This window comes from Zosterops lateralis (genome assembly GCF_965231275.1).
Source record: "Zosterops lateralis genome assembly, chromosome: 3".
Taxonomy (NCBI): domain Eukaryota; kingdom Metazoa; phylum Chordata; class Aves; order Passeriformes; family Zosteropidae; genus Zosterops; species Zosterops lateralis.
Genome location: NC_139764.1, coordinates 13,442,606 through 13,467,658, shown reverse-complemented (window position 1 = coordinate 13,467,658; position 25,053 = coordinate 13,442,606). Strand labels below are relative to the sequence as shown.

General features: G+C 35.9%; 1 protein-coding gene across 1 annotated transcript in view; it reads right to left on the bottom strand.

Moving 5' to 3' along the window:
• Positions 1-496: 496 nt before the first annotated feature.
• LOC310906738 (neurexin-1-like) overlaps positions 497-25,053 on the bottom strand; it is a gene marked incomplete at its 5' end in the record, with an annotated part of 77,554 nt that continues 52,997 nt past the window's right edge. The window contains 2 exons of the mRNA XM_083856194.1: positions 497-846; positions 5,363-5,380. Of these exons, the coding sequence (XP_083712320.1) occupies positions 569-846; positions 5,363-5,380 (296 nt within the window). The 3' untranslated portion in view covers positions 497-568. The remainder of the gene's footprint in view (positions 847-5,362; positions 5,381-25,053) is intronic.

The following is a 25,053-nucleotide window of genomic DNA, read 5'->3' as shown; positions in this document are numbered from 1 at the left end:
ATGGATTTGGTGAAATGGTTCCATGAAGAAAGCATTTCCAGACAAAAAGAGAATAAAGAAGAGGAGAGAAACAACAGTAAGAGTCATGAGTACATGTAAATGCAATAGTACCTGAACATGAAGAGACAAAGTATAAGGTAAGTGTCTGAAGACAAATGGAGATGCAATCAGTGTCATATTAGGGATTTAGTTTATTTCTTCCCAATCATGTACATGCAGAGAAACACAGAAATAACTCATGCTAAGATAAGAAAGACTGTCACAAAGGTAACATGGACAATGGTTAGGAGGAAAAAAAATCACTAGTTTTGTTAGGTAGCAAAATTGTACTCTCAGCATTCCAGAAGCCAGGAGCAGGTGCTTTCTGCACATTTCCAATCAGCCATGCATTAATGCAAATGGACTCTTCAACGTGTACAATGTTACAAGAGGAGCATCTTCTTTCAGGAACTATCTGTAGAGTGGTCTTGCACTTTGTTTATCTTTAATAGGAACACCCATGATTGTATTTTTTGATAAATACACAAAATTTTCTTAATCACTTCTTATTTCTCTCATCTCTTTTTAGTTATTGCATTACAAGAGGGGGAGTTGAGGAAGCAGGAAGGACAAAAAGCTTACAGAGCAAACAAAAAAAAAAAAACCCAAAAAAACCCAAAAAATGAAATAAGAAAAGATGTGACCAAAACCATGTGTTTCTTTGCAGCCAAAGACAGCTTTCAAGCATTTGCCCATCGGTTGCAGTGATGGATTCAAAGCAGCTACAGAACAAGAAGAAACAATGAAAGCAGAGTGGAAAAGGAACAGAGCCCATACCTTGGTCGCCCATCATCAGGTGCGCCAGACCTTGAAGGGAAACAAGAGCACAGTCAGCAATGAACAAGGGAGCACGGGAAGGTGGTGTTGTCACACTGACAAAAATGTTTTGTGACAGGCATCTGTTTCCTACAAGATGTCTGTATCACAGAGGGAAATCAAAGAGCATTTTTCAACCACTGGTTGGAATGCTTTGGGCTACGAGTAACAGAACTGAAATTCAAACACTGGGTGCTGTTTTATTGTGTATTTTTTTCTGTGCAGTATTTGCAATGACAGAAAATAATAAAATGCTTTCAAATCAAACAAATTCCTTAAATAATCCATCTGTCTTTATCATATTTTGATTATATTTCTTTGAACACTTTGCTGAGAGGACTTCCTGTCCTCTACATGTGAAATGATTTTTAAACCCTGGAGAAGTTTAAACCTGAAAAATGGGCTGGGTCTGATCTTTTTCCCCTCATAAAAATGAGCATTTCAGGTAATTAAATAAAATTTCTTCATCACATTGAAATGATAATGCAAAGAATGTCTCCTTATTTGTGTGAAATGTGACAGTAGAATGATTCTTTTCCAGAGAAGGCAATTTATTACATATGCAATATAAAATACATAGTAATAAAGAAAATTTAAGTGACAGCTTCTTCAACTGCTTCATAAATCAGTGAGAAATAGATTTTGCTTTATACTTGTATTGTGAGATGAAATCCCATCACACCAGAATTGGTCTGGTGACATTTCAAAGCAGATGTCCATAATGATAATCACTCATCCAGAGCCAAATTTTGTTACTCTTCAAGGAAAAATATTCATCTTTTTTAATTCATGATAATAAAATGATACTTAAATCTCACTAAATAGAATGTGATGTTGAGAGAATATTTTTCTTAGATATATGATGGGTTTTCATTTTATATGTCTGTTTTAAAAAACAGGCTTATTCTTTTTTAATTTAGCTGGTTTAGGATCCATTTCAGAAGTTATTGGTTGTCATATGCTAAATGTGCTCCTCTTCTCAAAAAGCCATACATTATTTTCTTAATTGCAATTAATTGAAATTAATTCACACAAAGAAGGTGAGCAATAAAATAATCTGCTCTTTATTGGAAAGCAGACTTCCTAGAGAGAAAGTTTCTGTGATTTCTAATTCACAAGGAAAATTAGGTGCACAAATGACTCACACTACTTGGGGTTAGTGCAAAGAAGATACTCCTGCAATCAGTCTAAACGATTCGTCTCTTATCAATTCCAAATCTCAAGTGATGTTCCAAGTAGATGAACAATGGTTCTGTTGAGTTATTGCTTTTTAATGTCACCAATTTTAGATGAGTAGTTAAAGTGAAAGGTCTGATGTGCCTCATCTCTTGTGCAATAAATTCTGTTTCCAAATACAGAGCTCTGCAGCTGGTGGGATTACCTGGGGCTCACAGCAATGTAAACGAAAGCTGACTGCAATCCTGAAGGGATGCCTGCATCAGCATTGCTTGGGAAACATCACACAGCTGTACTGGCAGTTTACAGCTTGTGAAAGAGGATAGAAATGTTTTCATGGGTGTTCTTGTTCTGTAAGTGTTGCTGCAAGAGAGGCTTGCTGAATACATAGAGTATAAACAGCAAATGATATTTTCGAATTAATTTTTTTACTGCTGGGTGTCCTTGCTTGGATCTCCCACCACGCGGCCTTTTGGAAGTATCAGTTTCTTCTTGTGATTGATTAATTTGTCTTTTGGATTTTAACTCTTAGTGTTGGCAACTAGAGTAAGAAATCTCAGACTTTTGACTTGATTCTAACTGTATTTGATAAAGGAAAATTGAAACCAGTTGAACACTGCAACATATTTTTCTCTAATGAAGCAGTGACTTTTGAGCCACTACTTTATATAGATCTTTTTTAAAAAAATCACTGTCTTGTCTCCTAGGGACATGCAAAGAAGGCGATCTCTTACTAGCTCACATTAACATATGAACTTCATAGCTATACGAATCTAAACAAAAGTCTAGCTTCAGATTATCACTGCTTGATAGCTGGTATTTTTTGTTGAAATGATATGTGAAAATGGTCAGTTTCAAGTAGATGACTCTTATATAATTAAAAAAAATAAAAAGTAAATACCAGAAGTACCTCTTGAAAACATCATAAAAACTACTTGAATTTTAAGAGTCACTCGCTCAAACCAATCATCTACCAATTCAAAAATTCAGTACTACTCAAGACACTGTACTTTGTTTCACTCTGTGTTACTTTATTTGCAAGCAGTAAGGTAATCTATACTTCCTTGCTAAAGGCACATGATGATACTTACCTTATTTTATATTTTTGCAATCTATGGATGAAGGATATTGAAGAGTGAAGAATTACTAGCACTGTACCTGTTCATTCCTCAGAGTGGTTTAAAATTATACAGCTAAATTTGCCACGATAGCAATCACTGCTAGATTTGTAAAATAAAAGTCTGCTTATAATAGACCTGGGAAATTTTATCCTTAAGTAGCCACATATAGGCATCCCATACATTGAAAATACTCATTTGTGCACCATTACTTCAATTTCTTTGTGAATTAGGAATTCAAGATTTAGAAGGAATCCCTCATGTGTGATCTACTCCAACTCTCTCCTGAACTTTGCTTTGAGAGGAGAGAGTTAAGGAGCACAGGGTGGGATAGAGGAAGGTGATATGAAGATAGGATATTGTCATAGTTTGGTGTGTGAGTTCCATGCAGAGCACAGGCCAAAACAAAATTTAAATGTGATAAACCTGCAGTGAAGGTATTAAAGTGTAGTACAACCTCAGTAAAATGAAAACACAGTAGCCTTTCTTACCAGCAGCATATACAAAATTGAAAAGTACATATTTCTGTTTGCTTATGTTGCCTAATTTACAGAGATGCTCAGATAACCACAGAGATCAAAGATGAAAAATTTTAGCTCAGATTTCAAGGTGTGCTTTGGATACACAATTCTATGCTTCCATTTTTTACATATTCATGCTTCGTAACTTTAATGTATGCCTAAGTATCCAGACCTGCATTGGAATAAATTTAAGGTTGCAGTTTTAAGAAGTAGGTTCAGGTAAAGTCTGGATTAACTGTTATCCAGGTTTCATCTTGTACTGCTGTGCATAAATGAATATGTGAAATGCAATTGAACCTCCTTATCTAGTCATACTGAACCTAATTCAAATTTTGAGACTCACGTTGACACCAGTAAGAGTTTTATGCACAGATCAAATACAAGATTAGGTAGTTATTTCTAGGCTTTTACATTTTTCAGCTAGAATTTCTATCCCAGTGTTGTTGAATACATTTTTATCTTACATGAAAATGAAATTTTATTGACTTGTATGAACATGACGGTGCCCACAAGTAAAGCACAAGAATTGTTTGAATTTTTCTTCTCCTTGGGAAAAAACATATATATTAATAAAATTGCAGAGCATCATCTGTGTGCTAAATCTGAGCACCTGTCTTCACCCTTGAATGCAGCAGCACAGAGAAATGAAGCACCAGAGCTTCAAGGGTTCTTGAGAAAACCACCCCTGATCAGGCCCCAGAGTGGCTCACATGAGCACCCTGGGTCAGAGTCATTCCAGGATAGTCAATTTGCATATGAGTCAGTTTACAATATCTTTGCTTTTAAAATAGCTTTTAAAATATTTGAATTAAATAAAATGAAAGCAATTTCTCAGTTCAGATAGGTAAACTAATTTTTTCAAATAGATAATGGTTTATTCGGTATGCGAAGATTCAACCCCAGAGAGACTCTTCAAGATATTTGCACATAAAAAGCACCTGCACTTTTTGGCTTATACGCAAAACAACGTTAAAACTATCATATATTTGCATGTTTTACCAGCTAGTAAACTTACTTACCAATATTCAGGATAGATGGCATTGTGCCTTAGTTTCCACTGCCCTATGCCATACTTTCTTTAAAGGCTCTTAATTACATACCAACAAAATTATTAAAATCACATGCTGCTTCTTTCACAATGTCCAAAAGGCAAGTGCATTATGCTGAAAAGTTAGAGAAAAAACCTTTTTTCCTAAAGCATTGTGCTGCAATGGATATTAGAATAAGCAAGGTTTGTGGTATTAGAGAGAAAAGCGCTTTCCATTTTCCTAAGCAATTAAAAGATGGGAATTTAACATGCATTACTATCTTATTGGGAGGGTTTAGGCTCCACATTGATGAGACAAATAGTTTATTGAAGGGTTTTTCATACAGAACATGAGAAGAAATCGGTCCTGTAAATATCCAGAAAGATTTTGGATATGGTGTCAGTCAAACAAGTACAAATCCTGTTGTTTCAGTGGGGATATTCTGGAATTACAGCAATAAAGCCAAGGAGCTTTGCTTGCGTTCTGTATGAAAAAAATAAATCACGCTTATTTAATAATCTTTTATGCCTTTATGGGGGAAAAAATACAACTTACCGTACTGAATGATATGTGTACTTTTATAACATTAAGCAGAAGGAAAATAAACCCCACTGAACAGAGGGGAAAAACAAGAGCTTAGGAAAATAAGGTAGAAAGCACCCACCTTCCACATAGTTGTCTTCTGTAAGCACATAACAGGGAAGGAGAGAAAAGGAAAACATTCATTAAGCAGCATGCAGACTGGAACTTGCCATTGCATGTCTTTATCATGCAAGGCATCAAACACAACATGCAAGTGCTCCATTGCTATAATCCAGAGGGAAAAACAAAAGCACCAGGGAAGCAGTGTTTCCTCTACTTAACAAAAATGTATGTGATATAAAACAAAATACTCTCGCCAAAGTGCAAATATTATACAAGATTTAGTGCAGCTCTTTGTACATGCATCTATTATTAGTTAGTTATTGATCAGTTATTAATCTTCCTGTAAGACTTTTATAATCATATATTTTAAAACCACCAGTCATTTGTGATAGGAATTCCAAATTCATTTGGTTCTACTTTCCCATTCTGAATTTTCCTAGATGATGAAGCAGATGATTTTAAACTTCAGATAACTTAAATTCTTGAATATGCTGTGAATATGTTACCACAGGCAGCATGGCTGATCCTGCGGTCATTAAAGAGGCACTCTGGTCAAATCTCCAAATCCAGCAGGGAAAAATTGGAACTTAAACGGGGTGGAATAACTCAGAATTGTTGGATCACGTCCTACAGAATTAGTCAGCATCAGAATTTTGCACATTGTAAAAAAATCAATCAATTCTCTGCCTGGTACAACCAGCAAAGGCCACAGCAGTGCCAAGGATGGGTTCTGCCCCCTGATTAGATCAAAGGGCATTTTGGCTAAGGAAAGGCTGCTATCAACAAGCAATGACGTTTAACATTGTTTATACCCAGCCCAACATCAATATAGGGCACAAGAAAGGAGGTTCTCCCAAAGCTTACAAAGCAAAAGGGTACTAAGAACTGAGCCTCAGTTAATAAAGTGGACAGAATTGAAACCTGAGAAACAGGCTCAGTGTCCTAAAACTCATTTTAGTATTTATAGCCCTCTGCTACTCCACTGGGGAGGTGAATTTGAGGGAGTATTTCTGTGCTACCCATTACGATCATGACTGAGGAGGGGATAGGATAGAGAAAATGGGAAAGGTAAAATAACGAAGGAAAACCATCACAGAAGTTAAGGAGATGGATGGTGTGGAACCAACAAAGAGACAGGGAAGGGTGACAACACAGCAGTCTGACTGTCTGGGAGATTTCTTGCTGCAGTTTATGTCTCCACCAGCTCATCCTGGGGAGGGAGCACGCAGAAGCCGGTGCAAATTGAAGGCCAGTTATGCCCCTATTGGTGATATCTCATACATAGTAATTTCATAGGAACAATGCCTTTTTATGTGACCATGAAACTAAACTAATTTTGACATATTGTAACCCAATAAAAAAATAAGAAAACAAGTTACACAGAACTGGGCTTAATGATATTTTTTAAGCACAGCCATTTCCTCCCAGAATTTGTCACTTATCATCGTGAAAAGCCTTTATATGTTAATGTCAGAAAGCAATGAAAAATGTCATCAAAACTTGACACTTTTCCAACAAATAATTGAAAAGTTTACTTTAAAATAATAACTTCTATGAAAGATGATTAATAAGGGTTTAAGGTTTAGTTATACAGTTAGATATTACTATTCGCCTTTTTCATTCACACACACTAAATCAAGAAATAGAATAAAATTCAGTGAGATGATCAGGAACACCCAGTTTCACAAGATAAAGATATTATGTTCTATACACAATGTAAATGGGAGTGATACTTGGAGTGGCTCTTAGCAAAACTTTTCTGTAGAGACTTCTACCTTTACCGGCATACAGTAATTTTCTCTCTTTAAGTAAAAAAAACCCATCCAAACTCAATGAAAAATAAATTAGTTATTTTAATTGTTGTATAACTTCAGGCTCTTTCATCTAATTCTGGTTATCACAGTGTTGGTATATTGCAATACCAACAGTGCTATGGAGTTCTTTTTGATTTTCGTGTTTAGCTTAACACAATCTTTAAAAACCAGCATATGAACTTGCTGACAGGCCAGTTCAGTTCCTCATGATGCCAGTCTCAAAAAAAAGGGTTCTGAAAATGACATCATAGGCAGGATCAGATGGTTAAACTCATCTGGCTACAGGGTTTTAACATATTTCATTTGATATCATGAGTCCTCCTCTTAGCAATAATCAGTATGCCTTTTTTGATGACTTTCACCAGAAAGATTTATACTAGCTGAGCAGCTTCTCCTAAATGTCTGATTGATTAAACTTTTAGTGATAACAAGTTAAGCTGTCAAAACATTTTGAATTAAATAAAATGGAAAAAGTCAAATTCCCACTCTGTGAATTAAACAGTGTATACTGCCAACCCCCTATGCGCTAATAAACAGCAATGAAAATTCATTCCTCCACAGGCTTTTGTCATGGTAAGTTAAGCCATCTTAAACAGTTTTGCAATCTAAGAAAAAAATTAGTTCAGCTTCTTTACGGTACTTTACAAGGCTTTTACGTTAGATTAGCATTGAGCACTTTAATTAAGGTAGTTTGGTTTTGATGGCTGATATATTTCCGTATCACTAACACTTCACCTTGGCTTTCCTGGTTCCCATTTTCTAGGCATGGCCTATTCTTCTAAGCAGAATCTAAGAAGCAAGAAGGCCCAAATTCTAGCCTTGCTTTTTATTAATTTTGCTTACTCCAGCCATTCTTAAAACAAAATAAAACAAAGGAAAAAAAAAAAAGAAAAAAAAAGGAAGATCATTGAAAGCCATGTATACAACCAAGTTGCAGTTTAAAGGGAGCAATTTTTTCCTCATTTAAATCAGGAGTAACTGCATTTAGGTCATTAGATTTGCATTGGTGTAAAATATCTGTACCTGGAGGAGAGTGGAGCCATACTACACATTTCTGTGGCTGCTGATGATTCAGCCATGCACAGAATTTATCCACATTTCTATCCATCCACTCTGAGGGACCTCATTGTCTGTTGAGTAGCTCTATTGACAGCAGTGCAACCCAAGGTTTTCAGGACCAAAAATGCCAACTCCAAATGCTGCAGGCAGTGGCACAGAGCAGCTCTTTCCTTTTTTGCACCACCTGATTGTACCAAGGACTTTTCACCCTGAAAACAGGTGACCTTCTCTTCAGCATTCTGACTTCAAAGAGAAGTGGGGATTTTTCTATTTTTCACATTGCACCAAGCTCCTCACTTGAAGAACTAGAGAGTTCTTATCCACTGAAAATGCTTATTTCCAAGATCTTTCCCTATGCCCACCACCAAAAAAATTAATTGCCCTGCTACTTTTTGTGTTTGTAACCTAATTCCTCCAGCCAAAGTCTGCTCTCAGCGCTATGTGTATAATCTGTTGACTGTGCATATCGAGCCAAATACCAAGTTGATTTAAATCTGGTGTGACACAGTTGAAATCAGAGGAACTGTACAACTTACCCAGGCTGTGAATCTGGCTTATTATCTCCAGATGAATTGTCTCAGGCTGTCCCTACTGAACTGAGAGCAGATTCTGCTCCATATTTTTTTTTTTCAGCAAAAGCACAACCAATTCTAATTATTTTAGTGTATCACTGTGATTTAGTGATGTGAAAATGGGAATCACATTTTCACTAATTAAAGAATTGTTTTAATATTTGATGATTTTTCACAGAAAAGTTGATTTAAAAAAACAAACAACAAAACACAAAACCTGACTCCTTCTTTGTTTAGTGGTTATTTCTGCTATTACATTTTTTTCATATGCTAGAGAATTTACATCTTAGCCACACAATTATATAAGAACTGTATTTTCATGACAAACAGAAGAAACAGTAATTAGTATTTTGAAATTACAAAACCAGAAACAACACTATAAAAAGTAGCATATTAGCAGAGGCATTCTTTATAGCACTTTTTCTTTTTCTCATGACAATTTAGGTCACAATCACATTCCAGCAAGGAAGGATATAACATAGTGAAGACATCTTTTATGACATTTCAAAAGGGAATCAAAAGTATGGCAAGTGGTGAAATAGCACGAAATAAATCTATATTATAAGATGTCTTGCAACAAAATTGATTGCTAGAAGTTTAAGATAAAATATTTTGTTTTTCTCAAATAATAAAGCATAATTTTACATCTCTCTAAATTTATCTACGGAACAAAACTGTACCCAGAAGTATCATTTCAGGAGGCAGCTTTATCTGTCCAACATTTCTTGGACAATGTAATTTAGCCTGTCCTATCTGTTTCTCAGATTGGTAGGGAAATTGTTTTTATTGACATGGGGTTTGAAACAAAATATTTGGGAAGTATATGAAAATAAGGAGTATGTTATAAAGCACGAACAGTCATATAGCCAATAATGATGGACTAAAGCAATATCTTGAATATCCATGGTCATTAGCATTGATCTTCTCGAGTGCAGTGTATCTCACAAATTCCATTAGGATTATCTGCATTTTTTAGAAATGTATTTTTGAGAACTGTACTGCACCTATTGATTGCCATTATTGACTGTAATTATGAATAATCAGAAATGGATTATAAAGATAACTACAGTATCTATTATAGTACTCTGATTTTGTTGCAGCCTTCTTGAGTATTGAGTAAACAGGGAAACAGAATTTCCCAATCCTGTTGGGATTCTTACACAAAATCTAGAAATCTACCAGAATCTAGTCAAGAGGGCTCAGGAGTTCCTACACTTCCACATGGCTCCATGAGGTCTGAAATCAATGTGCAGCCTCTCTTCATCTCCACACAGCTTTAGATATACCCATTCAGAGGACTTTCCAGTGCAGTTGGTAGAAATATGACAGGGACTTCATTGATCTTTTTGGGGGTGTAAAGGAGAAATTTCAGAATAACAGTAGTATGGCCCCATTTTAGTTTCTTTTCCTATCTACATCACTTTGAGGATGTCTTCTTTTCTGGATTACCCTGTTCAGGACGTGGGATGAAGGGGAGATCCTGTCAGGAGAACTAATGGACTGCCTTGACTGAGAATAAGGACAAGGCTTTCTGCCAAATGAAGATCATTAGGGCACAGTTAGATGTTTTCACCAGCTTTTTACAAGACAAAGCCATCAGCACAAATTCAGCACATTTCTGTAAATCCTAGTAACATCCATGAATTTATTCTAAGTGAGGTCATCTTTTTTGGACAGTATCCCAAGTGTTTTGAAAATGAAATAATGACAAGATCATTTAAGTTAAGCTACTGTAGATGAGCTCCTAGTGTGAAGCAGCAAGTAAGGGTCACATGCAAGTTCTGAGTGCACAAGCAAAGAAATAATGAACAGAAACAGAAAATGGCATTAATTTTGTGGCATAACTAAAACCATTGCCATGTTTTGTTTCAGTGGTCGTATATTTAAAATGAAGTAAAAAATGAGGGAGGTTTCAGAAAAAAACGTTTCCCCACAGTCACTCATGTCATTAAAGCCCTAAGAAAACCCAGCAATCATGTCTTACAAAGGAAGCCCTTGGATGCTCAATCTGTTGAATATATTCAAGATAAAGACGTGTCTGAACCCAGTCTATGACTATCAAAAGTTCTTGATAGCTTAAGATAGAAGTCCTTTCAACCAGACAAAGAGAGTCATCAAGAGTCAGAAAAGATCAAACTGAAAAGAAGATGAAAATATTCAATAAAGATAAAATAAGCATTGGCGATTCTAGGAAATTCTTCCCTGAAGTCTTAAGACAAAGCTTTTCTCTAACAGAGACTATATATCAATCATTGCTTTTGGGCTGCCTTGTAGGAATCACTGGAAGACATTCTGCCTTTTACCATTTAGGAGGTCAGGCTAATATTTTCATAGTGGTACATTCTGGACAGAACTCCTATAAATCTATGAATTTTCTCTAGTTAAATGAGAACAGAAACCAAGCATAAGCAGCACCAAATACTTTGACACCCTGTTAAAGAGAAAAGTCTTCCAATAAATTGTTTTCTCAGAATCAATCTCTGCATCATTTACAAAAAGATTTCACTGAGAAATATTTCCCATGAAGAATTCAAATATAATGGGTGAGAAAAACCACATTCAGACAAATACCTGTTTTCCCTATGGTTCCCAAAAGGACAATATGTCCAACCACAATTTACTTCTATCACCTCTTTTATTTTTTAATACCTTCTCCAAGTATCTGAGCAACAGAATCAAAATCAAGACATAATTAAATCACTACTCTTTCTGAGGCAACACTTTTTTTGTGCTGTTTCATTCCTGTGCAGATTTATCACTTTTCTAACACTTATTATCACAAGTGTATCAAACATGAAGACATTCAACATTGCTTTATTTTTATGCTATTAGTCCTTGATTTTATTGTTACATGTTTTCAGATACTGCACATCTGAATGGGATTTTGCGTCCTTGGAGCCACAGGAGTGGACAAATAAGCACATATTTGATATTTTCATCTCCTTTTTTTCAACTGCTTGCTGAAACTGACAGTTTTGGAGTGTTACATGTTCTCTTCTGTTAGTAGTTTTTACCATACAAACTTCTACACTCTCAGTGAAGAGATCACATCTATGTAAAAATGCCTGCTTTTTAATTGTATTACAATCCCAAGCAATTTTACTTTGGCCATATGTCCTCACCTCGTTATTTTTTTTTTTTTTTTTCCCCTCCAAAATGGGTTTTGGTATTCTCATATTTACTATACTTCTGACCTGCCTTCAATACATCAATTCTTTTAAGAAATTTTTATCAGTCACTGGGACAAGCAGTCCTGAATCTCTGTCCTGGCTGTAGTAACCACAACCAGGAAGCATTTTTTTTTAATGACTGAATTTAGTAATAGCAATAAAAGTAATCAAAAAAAAGAAATAAATCATTTGCATATATGAGGTTGAATAAAATAACCACATTCCCTCCTCAGTATTTTAACTTTCATGTATAAGTAGGAAATTAAACACAACATAAATCAATGTATTTTACTCAGTAATCAGAGATTCTTTAAGAACTGCTGCTCTTTTTCCATTTATCTTCTCGGACTATCTCTCTGGATTTGAAAAATTCAATTTCCACTGAAAATCTCTGGGATTTACACATTTTACCTTGCTTTTTGCATTAGGACCTTCTCCCTTGGTCTTATTTCTTGTCATGGAGAATGGATAGAATGACTAGAACTACAATTGACTGTATATGGTTCACTTTACCACTCCTCTTTTCTTCCTGGCATTATTTTTATTCCTTTGGATTTTCCTCAGTTTCGCCCTGCTGGGTACATGGCATGAAAATATATTTTCAGGCTATTCCTATCAAAACCTTTCATACAGAATTAACTCTTCTGGTTGGCAGAGAGCAATGTCAAGTACAGATTATATTCTGTGAAAGTGATGTGGGCTGACACAGATATTCCTATTGCAAGAATTCTCATTTTAAAATTAATTTGAGAATTCATAATGCAACTTATTTCAACACATTATTTAATAAACTGTTGTGAAATGAGGACTAAAGATTTTTTTGGGATTACTCATGCTTGTTTTGATGTATGTGAGAGTAGAAACATGTCCAACATTTCCTTCTTGCACTGCGCTTTGTCAATTTGCAGACTCTTGGATAGTCAATTATGGCTATCCAAGAGGCTGCAAATTCAGGTCCAGTTACTATCAGAAGAAATCAAATCCCTCTCCAATCATCCTTTCAGGAAAACTGGTCTCTTAGACCCATTAATAGAATAGGATTAGCTGAGCTGACAGAGAGTAAAAATGCTGCTCAGTGATTGAATGGCAGAAGCAATTTTCCAACTGGATGGCAGCTTTACGGAGGCGATGATCCAGTGGATAACATGAGCAGGACACTCAAAGGAGGAGAGGTCGTGGGTTTTGTCCATGAAAAGGATATTATTTTTACACAATACTTTCTAAAACTTTTCTACTTTTTTTTTTCCTATTGTATGCTGTACTAGAAGCTAACTATGCTTACACAATCTCAACTGTGCAAATATAGCATTTGCCCTTTATAGAACTAACTAAAGAGTGGAGACATATGACTGCACATTTTGCCTGAGATATTCACTCAGGCCCTGACTTTGTAGTTGGATATTTGTGCCTTCCCAGACTGGTACAACACCAAAATTAACAGGACAGCATGCAAAACCAGCCATATTTTTGTATTCACACACTGTCTTTAGAAAAAAAAGAGAGGAATGTTTATGTGCTATCCTGAAGCCATGACTTTGACACAGGCGGCTGAAGACGATTTTGTATGAAGTGTTCTTGAGAGTTAGCAGCTAAAAATGTAGAAGACACACTGTACATAATTAAAAATAGAGTACCAATATTCAAAATCATTTTGCTGTATAGCTCTTTAGCTTGCCACCATGAAATTTTCTTGGCTACTACTGAGATTCATTTTGTGAATGTGAACTGAGCTGAAGCTGCTTTTGGAAGATATTAAAATGATATACAATGAACCTTCTCCTCACTGAAATGGGAGTTTCCTCTGAAGTGAGTAGAGCTGTACTCTGGAAATCAGCATACTGTAACCAAATTCTTAATTTGACATCAAATTAAAAATTAATCATAGCTATCTGCGACTGCAAGTGAACAAAATAGATATCTTTATTTTTTTTTTAAATGAACTTAATTTTCTCCTTTACTGGTCTACAACCATTTCAATCCTAATGCTGAATGTTATTCTGATTAATTAGTTGTTACAGATAATGACAATCTAATTACAAGAAATTTTACAATTAGAAGAAAAAAAAAATCAACATTTCTTCACTTAAAACCTGGTCATCATTAGCTAAAATAAGAACTTGTATATTTCCTCTTTCCTCCACAGATTTTACAGAAACTGCAAAAGAATTTTTTTTTGGTAGCCATGTGAATGCCTGGATTGAGCTTCCCTGCGTCCCGAGTACTTACATACATTGCAAGCAATGAAGTGTTTTAGAGCTATTCTTGATTTTCTTAAATCACTCTGATATGAATTGGTCAAGCTATCATTTTCTTGTCATGAGGTTATATATTGTAACTTTTATAACACTCCTAAAGTGATGCAGCAAACATTCAGGCATTAGTTTAGTATAGGTGAAAAAGGTGGCTCTGAGAAGGAAAAACTACCAGATGTGCTTTTGCAAACCCATGGCGTTAGGGTGAGCTACACTGGTTTATCATCTATGACTATTCCAATCTCAGAACTGCACAAAAAAAAAATTCTATGGGTAGTAGATAGTAGTAAATATTTCAAATTTCAATAGTCCCATATTTGGGGTTTACAGAAATTAACGTAAGACAGATAGTTCTTCTCTTCCTAAGAGTTAATCAGCAGCACAGAATTATGGAATGATTAAGGTAGAAAAGGCCTCTGGAGGTCATGCAGCCCAATCTCCATGTGCTGGGTCACCTAGAGCTGATAGCCCAGGAACATATCCTGTTTTGGAAATTCCACCACCTCTCTGGGTAAGCTATGCTGTTCGTAAGGGAATCTTATGGCAGACAGTGTTGAAGTCTTTGCTGAAGTCCAGGTAGACAACACTCAGTGTTCTGCTCTCATCTACCACCATCAGTCAACTTTTCACAGAAGTTTATGAAGGTGGTCAAGCATGACTTACCCTTGGTGAAGCCATGCTGACTACTCCTGATGATCTCTCATCCTTAGTGCACCTGGAAATGGTTTCCAGGATTAGCTGCTCCATCTTGTTCCCAGAGAATGCAGTGATTCTTATCAGCATGTAGCTCCCTGGTCCTTCTTCTTGCCCTTCTTGAAGATGGAAATGACAATTGCACTCTTCCATCTTTGGGAACTTCTCCCAGTTGCCATGATTAATCAAAGACTATCTTGAGTGGCCTCACAACAACAGGTTACCATTCCCTCAGCATAGATGGTTGTATCCCATCAGGTGCCATGGACTTACATATGGGCAGTTTGCATAAGTATTCTCTGACATGCACCAAGGGTACATCTCTCTTGGTCTACGCTTTCCTCTTTTGCTCAGGGCCATGGGATTCCTGAAGGTTAATTCTGCTAGTAAAGGCTGAGGCAAAAAAGGCATTCAAAACTTCATTCTTTTTTGTGTCCTGTATCACCATGTCCCCTATCTTGTGGCCAATGGGTCCACATTTTCCCTGTTTTGTCAGTAATGTTCTTATAGTAGCCCTTCTTGTTGTCTTTGATATCCCTGGACATCTGAAATGCAGTTTGGGCTTTGGCTTTCCTCACTTCACTCTTGAATGCTCAGAGTGCTTCTGTATTCCTCCCAGCCCTACCTGTCCTTGCTTCCACCCTTTGTAGGCTTTTTTTTTTTTTTTTTCTTTTTTTCCCTCTTTTGGATTGTGTGTGGAGGTGATCCATAACTTGTTTTCTTGGAACATTTTTTCTCTGGGGCCTTGTCCCATGGGACTCTTCTGAGCAAATCTTTGAAGAGGCCAAGGTCAGCTCTTCTGAAGGCAACGGAGCTTTCTTCTCACTCTTCTCTGTGTCTTCAGAATCCTGAACTACCCCACAGTCACTGCAGATAAAGTTACCTAATATTGCCTAATTTTGAATGAGCCTCTCCTTTTCGGCATATGCAGTCCAGGAGATTATCCCTCCTTATTGGCTCTGCTCTTATTTGGAGGTGGAAGTTACCATCAATACACTCCAGAAGCCTCCCTGACTGCTTATATCCTGTCGTGTTGGCCCCCCAGCAGACATCACGGTGGCTGATGTTCCCCATCAGGACCAGGGCCTGTGAGTGTGAAGCTCCTTCTATCTGTCCACAGGCCTCATCTACTTGTTCTTCCTGGTCAAGTGGAATATAGCTGTCACCTTCCATAATGCCATTTTTGCCAGATCTTGAAGGCATTCTTATTACTTTTGTTCCTTTCTGAAAAAAATTGCTCAGATCTATATCCTGATGCTCATCTTCTATCACGTCACATTTTTTCCTAAGCCCACATTCCCTTTGGTATAGGCCACGTGAAGTTATCTTTTGTTTAGTCACGCTGCAATGTAATTCATGTATCATAGTACATCAGCATGTAGCACGCTGCCAATGAAAATGTGGGAAAGCATCTTTTCCACTTTTAGCTCCCTCACAGGTGGGAAATTGGTTGCAACAATAAAGACGGCATCAAGAAAAATAAATATAGGATTCTTTAGTGAAGAACTGTTTCTGGTATAAAACTTTATCAGAACCAATTCTAATAACTTCCCATGAAAACTCTTCCGCACAAAAAGTTGTCTTTGTGTTGTGCTGCAGGGGACAGTAGGAAACACTGTAATGACCTTTCTTGGGACTGAGTCGAAAAGGATCTTAGAAATTAATGAGAACATCTAAATGTGGAGCTATAGGGGAGAGATAAATATTACTGGTTCAGTAATATGAATAAATATATCTATTAAAATATGTTCTGAATTTATTTCTTAGATCGCATTCTTCTGAGGTTGCTTCTCAAGCATGATACAAAATGGTATTTCTTCTATATTTAAAGCAAAATAATAAAGGAATTAAGCAAACTTCCAACAAGAAAAATCCTGCTCTGTAAGGTAAATGCTGGCAAATAATAGAAATCTTGTTTGATTGTTAGCCCATCATTGAAATGAACACAAAAATCATCTGCTTCCTAGTTTTAATTCATGAAGGGGAGGAATAATTCTGAGGTTCCCAAAGTGGAAAAACTCCTACATCTAAACCAAAATTAAAATTTCTTTCCAGCAGAGTATTTATGCCATTAGGCAACTCACAGAATTACAATGATGAAAGCAAGTATCCTGTATCATATAACTTACGTACTTAATCAAGTTAACAAACCTCCCAAACAAATCACAAACATTTCTTGGATATTTTTTTAAATCACGTTTTCAGAACAAAGAATCTTTCCATATACTAAGAGAGAAAGTCATATTAGAAGAAGGTAGAATTTTTAGGAGTATATCCTAAATATGTAGATCATATCAGAAAACGAACATTCATGTAATAATAATACCTTATGCAATGTAAAGGATGTATAGATGTAATGAACGTAGCCAACAGAGTGAAGAATAAATTATGTGGTATAGTCCAATTATTCATACCAAAACAGAAAAAAACTTCACATTGAACACAGGAAAATGATTTTACTCCACTAACACAAAACTCCAAAATGTCACATCGAGCCAAGGGACAGAAATAGATCACACTAAACTGCAGGACAAATCTCTTTAAAATTCAACAAAACAAAAACTAATGCATATGAAGGTGTGGAATTTGAGAATGGAGTATCAATAAATACAATTTTGATTTTTTTTTTTTGTAGGTTCTTTTGTTTAAAGGAAGTAGTTCAAGGAACTGTGATTCTATAATTATAGCTTGCTCCAAAATAAAACTATAAAAACTGTACAAAAGCCACTAACAAAATTTAAATTACTTTCAACTGTAAAGCCTCTATATATAGCAGGTTAAAAAGTGCAGGATCTATTTTCTTATTCTGCTTTCTGCAGCTTACAGCAAGTGCCTTCTTGCTTTATGAAATGCATACTTATTCCGAAAGTGTCTACTGTGAAGAACATCTAATGCTTGTAAATAAATTGTTTCTTAAAAAGCAAAGAATTAAAAAATAAAAAATAAATTTAAGAATCAAAGCACATTTCCCAAAACATGCTTATAATATATGGAGAGCAGTCACTTCATTTTACTTTCATCAAAACAAACCAACTCACCCTCCCCAAGACCTCATTCCTCTCCAAAAAGTACTTCAGAATATAAGGGTCTCAAGTGTTTTTCTTTTACCACTTTGAATGTGCTTCAATATCCAGTATTGACAACTATAATTTTTTATTTGTAGTTGTCAATTCATTTTTAGTGAGTTCCCACTGTTTTCTGTAGTGGGTGAAATTCTTAAAATACATGACCTTCTGGTTAGGACATTGGCACAACCCTTAAACAACACTGATGTTATTGCTCTCTCACATCCTGCATCAAATTACACTGGTATGGATTTAAGAGACATGAAAAAGAGGTGTCCTAACAAACACTACAAATAAATGATATAAAAAGGACACATAATTTATATTATGTTCTACATTACATAGCTTTCCTGTCCTCAGTAACAAGTAGTCTGATGAAAAGTGCAAAATTGAAATACTCAAAACATGTAAAGAACTAGTGAAAAATAAATGGAATAGAAAAATTGGGCAGGAATCATTCTTATGACATACAATGGGGTCCTCTTTAGAATCCATTCAGGTGGACAGAAATGTTTTCATTAATTTACACAGCTGGGCTAAGACCTGAATTGCTCCATGAATTTCATAGTTTACCTGCTGTGCTGCTACTCATCATCTGCAACTCCCATTGAGACCTCACGGTGAATCACTGGAACACAATGAGTTCACCAGTCCCCTCTCTCTGCCAGGGAAGCATTTCTAATCAATAGCTTTTAGTGCAATGGAAGTTACCACAAAGCTTTCAAGATCTGGGTTTATGTTGTAGTTAAAATGAGCTTAGTGCCATCTCTAGTGTGTAGTTACTTCACCAAGCTGCACATTATAAGTTAGGTCAAGGCTGTTTGTGCAAACTGGTATTTTAGAAGATGAAACAAAAGCAACACAGAAGGTGTTGATACTATCACAGGGAAACCATCTTCATATATTTTATTTGTGGGTGCCTACATACACACATATTCAGATACATATTTAGATGTGATTGGAGACAGTAAAAATAGGTCAAATAAATTTTTCATCTAAATTGATTTCAGTGAGTATGCAATGGGAAAGTGTAGATTCTGATGGAAGATACGGTTATGTAAATCTCCACTGAGACAAGAGAGCTACTTCAAATATATAGAGGCTGGTTTAAGTCCCTTATAACACAAGTTCAAATCTCTGGTTGAAACCCCCCTAAACTCATTTAAAATTTGAATTCTTCTCTTAGAGCGGCATCATTCAACTGCATAAACTTTGGAGTTTAAGAAGAGGACAAAGGCATTTAGAAAACAAGATCACATGCAACTGTTAATTGTTTTTTTCTTATTTGTCAAACCTTTTTTAAAAATAGCTAGAGTAACAAACAAATAATGCGAGCTAAATCCAGTGAAGAGTGAAGTACCGATTTGATTTGTGTAGGAACAACACACATCTTCTAAGTCCCAATTTCTCTAGGACTGAAGGGTAGTGTTTCACATGTGCTGGAAAAACACAGTGGTACAAAGCAAAACAGAAGTTCACTCTGTAGCACTAACAGCAGCCATTCTTCTCTGCAGTGAGATAAATGCCTCACTGGAAATTGGGTATTCCCTCCTAGAATTTTGCAGTTTTCTTAGCATATAGAAAGATGACATGCACATTATAAAGAGGAACAACAATAACAACAATAGGAGAAAAATCAAAAACAAAAAAGGGGGGAAATAAGGAAAATAATAGCAATTTCTTTTGGGGAAACAAAATGTGTAAGAATTAGTGTAACTTACTCAGCGCAAAATCCCATGAATCTCACTGTCCTTGGGAGGCTTCTCAGGAATCAGTCCTTACACAAATATTTTCTGAACAATTATTAAGCATTGAAGACACCTCTTCTCATTTTCCTCCTCATAAGCAGTGACTTTTTCCTTTTTGTATTATTTTTTTCTTTAACATATATGTTTATTGAGGCCAATTAAATAGAAACAGTACTGATATTTCAGATCTGTTTCTGTATATCTCTCTGAGAAATTCCCATGGTCATGTGAAATAAACTACACTAAGGTTGGTTGTTTTGTGCTTGGGGTTATTTTTAAATATTTTATTTTAAAAAATGAGCTGTAATTCCAGGCTTAGCTAGGAAAAAATATATAAAGATAACTGCTTTTTTCCACCTTTAAAGAATAGGTTAAATATAATCATGACAAACTATGAATATGATTGTGATTCCCTAGACCATTTGAAGACTTTGCCCATTGTGCAATGCATGGGAAATTATTGATAGCTGTAAGATGAAGCTGAAGGTGAGTCTACCACTCAGGGCTAGACTAAGACTAGTTGAGTTTGATATCCAGGGATTAAAACCAAAAATTACACTCATTCATCAGTGTGAAATACCACCCCATATGCAATTGTTCAGAAAGCATTTGGCTGAACATTCTTAAGTTATAGAGTCTCACTAGCAATACCTCAAACAAAAGAATTCCTAGGCAATAGATTTTCTGGCAGCCTTCTCTGGCATGGAGAGCAAAGTAAAAAGTGTGTATCATTGTCCCCAGTCTCTACCAGCATCTCCCACTGACTTTGAGAGATGTTCACATGAATCAAGGCTGATGTAAAACAGCAGCTTAGGCAAGTAGACAGTTTTTCAGTAAGAAATTTGCAAACTTATACACCCAAACTTGACTTCTAGTGCAGTATCAACAAATCCCATCACTGTTATATATTGGTTTGTGAAGAAAACATTACAGGGCTAATATAAAGGTGATTTGAATGGAAAACAAAATATTTGTAAAGAAACCAAACAACAGAAATGTGTGAACTGTGGGGTAAAACAGGACACATTACCTTGCTGAACAGCACCCTCTCTAGAAGAGATAATGTGAATATCAATTTACATACAATACGCAATATCATATATTGTGCTACAGAGATCCAAAATATAATTCAGTAGACTCTGAAACTCCAGCACACTCACTCTTCACATGTATGGAAAACCCCTTCCCCATACAGCCCTCAAAAAAACCCATGCAGGAGTTACACAGTACCTTGAAAAATCAGATTCTGAGAAAGCATTTTCATCCCTTAGGACATGAGCATCGCTCCTCATAGAAAATAAACACATAGCTCTGACATTATGAAAAAGATGGAAATGACAGTTCACAAGACTACTAGTAAATAAATATCAAGAGAAAAAATGGAACTTGGTCTCTACAGGCAGCTACAGATATACTGTGACTCCAGTGTGGAATCAAACCAAAGCATTTAATCTTGTTCTAAGGCTATATTTTATAGGTAAACCTACTACTTTGGTTTTGGGGCAAAAAAACTCTCCTAAATTGGTTCTTAGAGTTAATTTTTGCTCAATCTACATTTTTTTTTTTTTAAATTTTTGAAGCTTGATGCCTAAAAATATCTCTCCATTTTCAGGTGATTCTATACACTTGGACTTTGGGCACTGAGCTCATAACTTTGAAGGGAGAAATCTTTTTAGTGCACTGATGAAGTATTCACACTTCATTAAGCAATGAAACCTCTCCATGGTTCTACAGCATGTTTCATGAAAGGATCTCAGCAGTTCATGCTTATAAATGTCTCCACGCATCAGACAGAAAATTTGGTAGTTAATATTTCTGTGCAAGCAGAAGTGGTGCTTGAGACGTGTGTGAGAGGCATTCAATTGAAGGGAATGTGTGCATCTAAGACTTCTTCCTCTCACAGCTGAGCAGAAGAAAACACAATAGGGGAATTTTAAACTGATTCAGGAAAAATGAAGAATAAAAACCATGGTAGAGGAGGCTAGGCTTAAATATATAGCTCAGGTAGGTGTTGTCCAGATCTAGGAAAGATCAGGTAGGAATCATACAAGACATACTATATTTTATTGAAACAGGAGAATTGTTTAAATTGTGTTTAGTAGTGCTTCTTTAGTCTACAATATCTGTGAAAGTTATTGCTATCTTTTATGTGGTGGATTTAATTCTAAAACTCTCTTTTGCTAAGTAGGTGACAATATGATGCATGTAAATGTGATGAGAATTTGTGACCTCCTCATTTTATTCAGCTAGGAAAATACGGAGGGAAAGTTCCCATGGAAGCTGGTTATTGTCTAAAATTACGGAATATTCTGAGTTGGAAGGTCACAAAGATCGTTGACTCTTAAATGAATGGCCCTTATGAGGATTGAACCTTGACCTTATTAGCACCATGCTCTAAATGTTTGTTTTTCCTAAGGATCCTGGTTGTTCCTCCATTTAGACTACCTCTGTTTTTAGCTATAGTACTATTTGAACTACGATTTTTGCAATTATTATCATAAAATAAAGCAGTTCTCCTACTATTAGTAAGTGGGCAAGAAACAGATCAGAGTCTTCTGCACCCCAGATACATATACTTATTTTTACCAAATACCTCCCAAGTTCAAATTTAATTTCTTGTAGACTTTCCCTTTTAGCTTTATGTCTCCTGTAGAAAGAATTGTAGATTTAATATGAAGAACAAAATGTCAAACAGAAGAAAATAAAGAAGACTTACTTTTTTTTCCACCAAGAGGAAAGTTAAAAAATCTCTTCTTATCAAGCGTAATAGAGAAGGAATGTTGTTATATATGCAGAAAAACTTTCTCAGGAGAGAAATATGGAAGAGAAATATTCAGTTCAGTTGGGTCCAAAACTACAGGGTCTTCAAAAAGCAACCAGAACAACAAAAGCACCACATATTATTCATTGCAATAACATTACGTGCCAAAACATCAAGCCACTTCAGGAAAGAGGTAAATACAAACAATTCTCTTAGACTTCCTCATCTACCTCTACACTACAGGATCGAAAAACACAGAGACATGAGAAGCACCAAGTTTCACCAAAGGTTTATGTTCTTCCAGACTTAATTCTGTCATTTCTTGGGCTACTCATGACCCTGTAAATTTCAAACCAAGCAAACTGAAATAATGTTTGTGTTGCTAGATCCTTTTCCTATTTTCTAATCATTCTAGAAAAAAAGTTTTCTACCACCATCCTCCTCTGTCTTGCCCCTTCTCTTTTTCCAGTAACAAACTCCTGCTGAAACCATCTTCTAGTCAACATAGTAACAAATAGGATTTCTCCAAAACTTGACTACTGGGAGTAAGTAAGGGGAAAAAAACAAAATCAGAATTTCTAACCTAAAGGCAAAAATATTTCATTTTAAAATCAAATAATCACATACTGAATTATTACAGCTACTAGCAGTTTTTGTCTTTGGCCTCTAGTGTATTGGAATATTTCATTTTCTGGCCACCAGCTGTTAAGCACAATATTTTACCAAGGATGTATCGATGTAATTAACTGTGATAAAATCCAGAACCATCCAGCATGTTTTTCTGTCTTAGTGTAGGATAAACTCTATGTATGTCAGTCCTTTATAATATTTATCTAACATCTTCTCATCTCCCAGTTCCATTACATGTATTTTAGTGTATCACTATTTGCATCATTAAAAAAAGAACTTCCTACAGTTTAAATGTATAAATAGTTGCTGCAATTTACCCCATTACTCCTTCTCCTATTCACCACTGATAAAAACCCAAGGTTATTTATTTCCTTTTTATACCACCCTTTGTAAACCTGATCTTTGCCATCAGGTCCTCCCTCAGTCATTTCTTCTTTACAGCACATAACTCAGACTCTAGTTTTTTATTTCATAGTTCCGCTTTGTTTCTGACATGCAATGGTTAAAACTGTATGCAGAATTCCAGCCTCGAGTACTGCCCTGAGCAGAATTGGATAATTACTTCACCATGTCTTACAAGCTGTATTTCCATTTACAAGAGATAAAATGTTCCCTAGATTTTTTTACAACTTCATGGCTTTGCTAACCCCTGTACAGAATGTGATACATGCAGACTCACAGATTCTTTTCCAAAGAAACAGTATTTCACCAACTTTTTTCTACACCATATTTTTGCTGTCCATAATTTCTTCCTACGCCTAGCACCTTCCACTTGCTTCCACAGAGTTTTAACATATCTTTTGGTCCTTTTCTCTAATTTGTCAAAGCTGATTTTGAATTCAAAGCTTGCTCTTGAATATGCGGTTTCTCTTCCCCAGCTCTGCATTATCACGGATTTAATAAACTTGATCTGTGCTCTACCATCCAGGCTGATTAAAGGAAAATAGCAAAGAATTAATTCCAGGAGGAACGCCTTGTGGTTGGTTTGTCCTTTCATTTTGACAGGCAATTACTGGCAACTCACACAGTTATCCAGTCAACTTTGAATGCAATTTACTACTAATTTAGAGACTTAATCTAGCCCAAGATTCCCTAGCTTGCTTAAGAGAGTCATGCTAGACAGTGCCTAAAAACTTGTTTAGGATTACATGACATCTGCTACTTCTTGACAATGTCTAACAATTGTTGAAAAATGGTTTATTGTAAATTGTTGCTGACCTACTGATACTCATCTCTTTCTTGCCTCACTAACAAATAGTTTTCTGGATTATTTGTTCCAAAGTCTTCCAGGAACTGAAGTCAGCCTGGCAAGCTAGACTCCATTGCAAATTTAAAATTTGGCACTGACATCCCTCTCTTACAGTCTTTGAAAACATTATATGCCTTTAGGAACATTCTTACAGGAAACCTCCAACAGAGGTTAGATTGCTCCTGGCCAGTATTCCATTAAAAATCAAGGTGCATTTCAACACACCATGCTCATTCATGTACTGCATGGGCATCAAGGTCTTGGACAAGCTGAAATGCAAAGAATTGACCCTTTTCACAATGAATGCTTCTGAAGGTACTTATGAAGGATGCTCATGCACCTGATAAAGAAGCTAAGAACAAAGTAGCAATAAAGAGCGAGTATATTTTGCTATTTATTTCAGAAGTATTTTAATCTGCATTGAGACATTAAAGTTTGTAGCAGTCAAAGCACATATTTTATGTCACGCAATTGCTCTGAATACCTGCAAAAATAAATATGTACCTGACCCACCAAAGAATAACCACAGTTGTGTGTTGGGTCTGGCTGACATGGAATTAACTTCCTTAGCAGCAGCCTATGGTGCTAAGTGCTGTGGTTTGAATTTGTGACTAAAACAGCAGCAAATCTTTGTCTGGTCCTTATTCTGCCAACCAGTGAGAAGGCTGGTAGTGGAGAAGAAGCTGGGACTAGACAT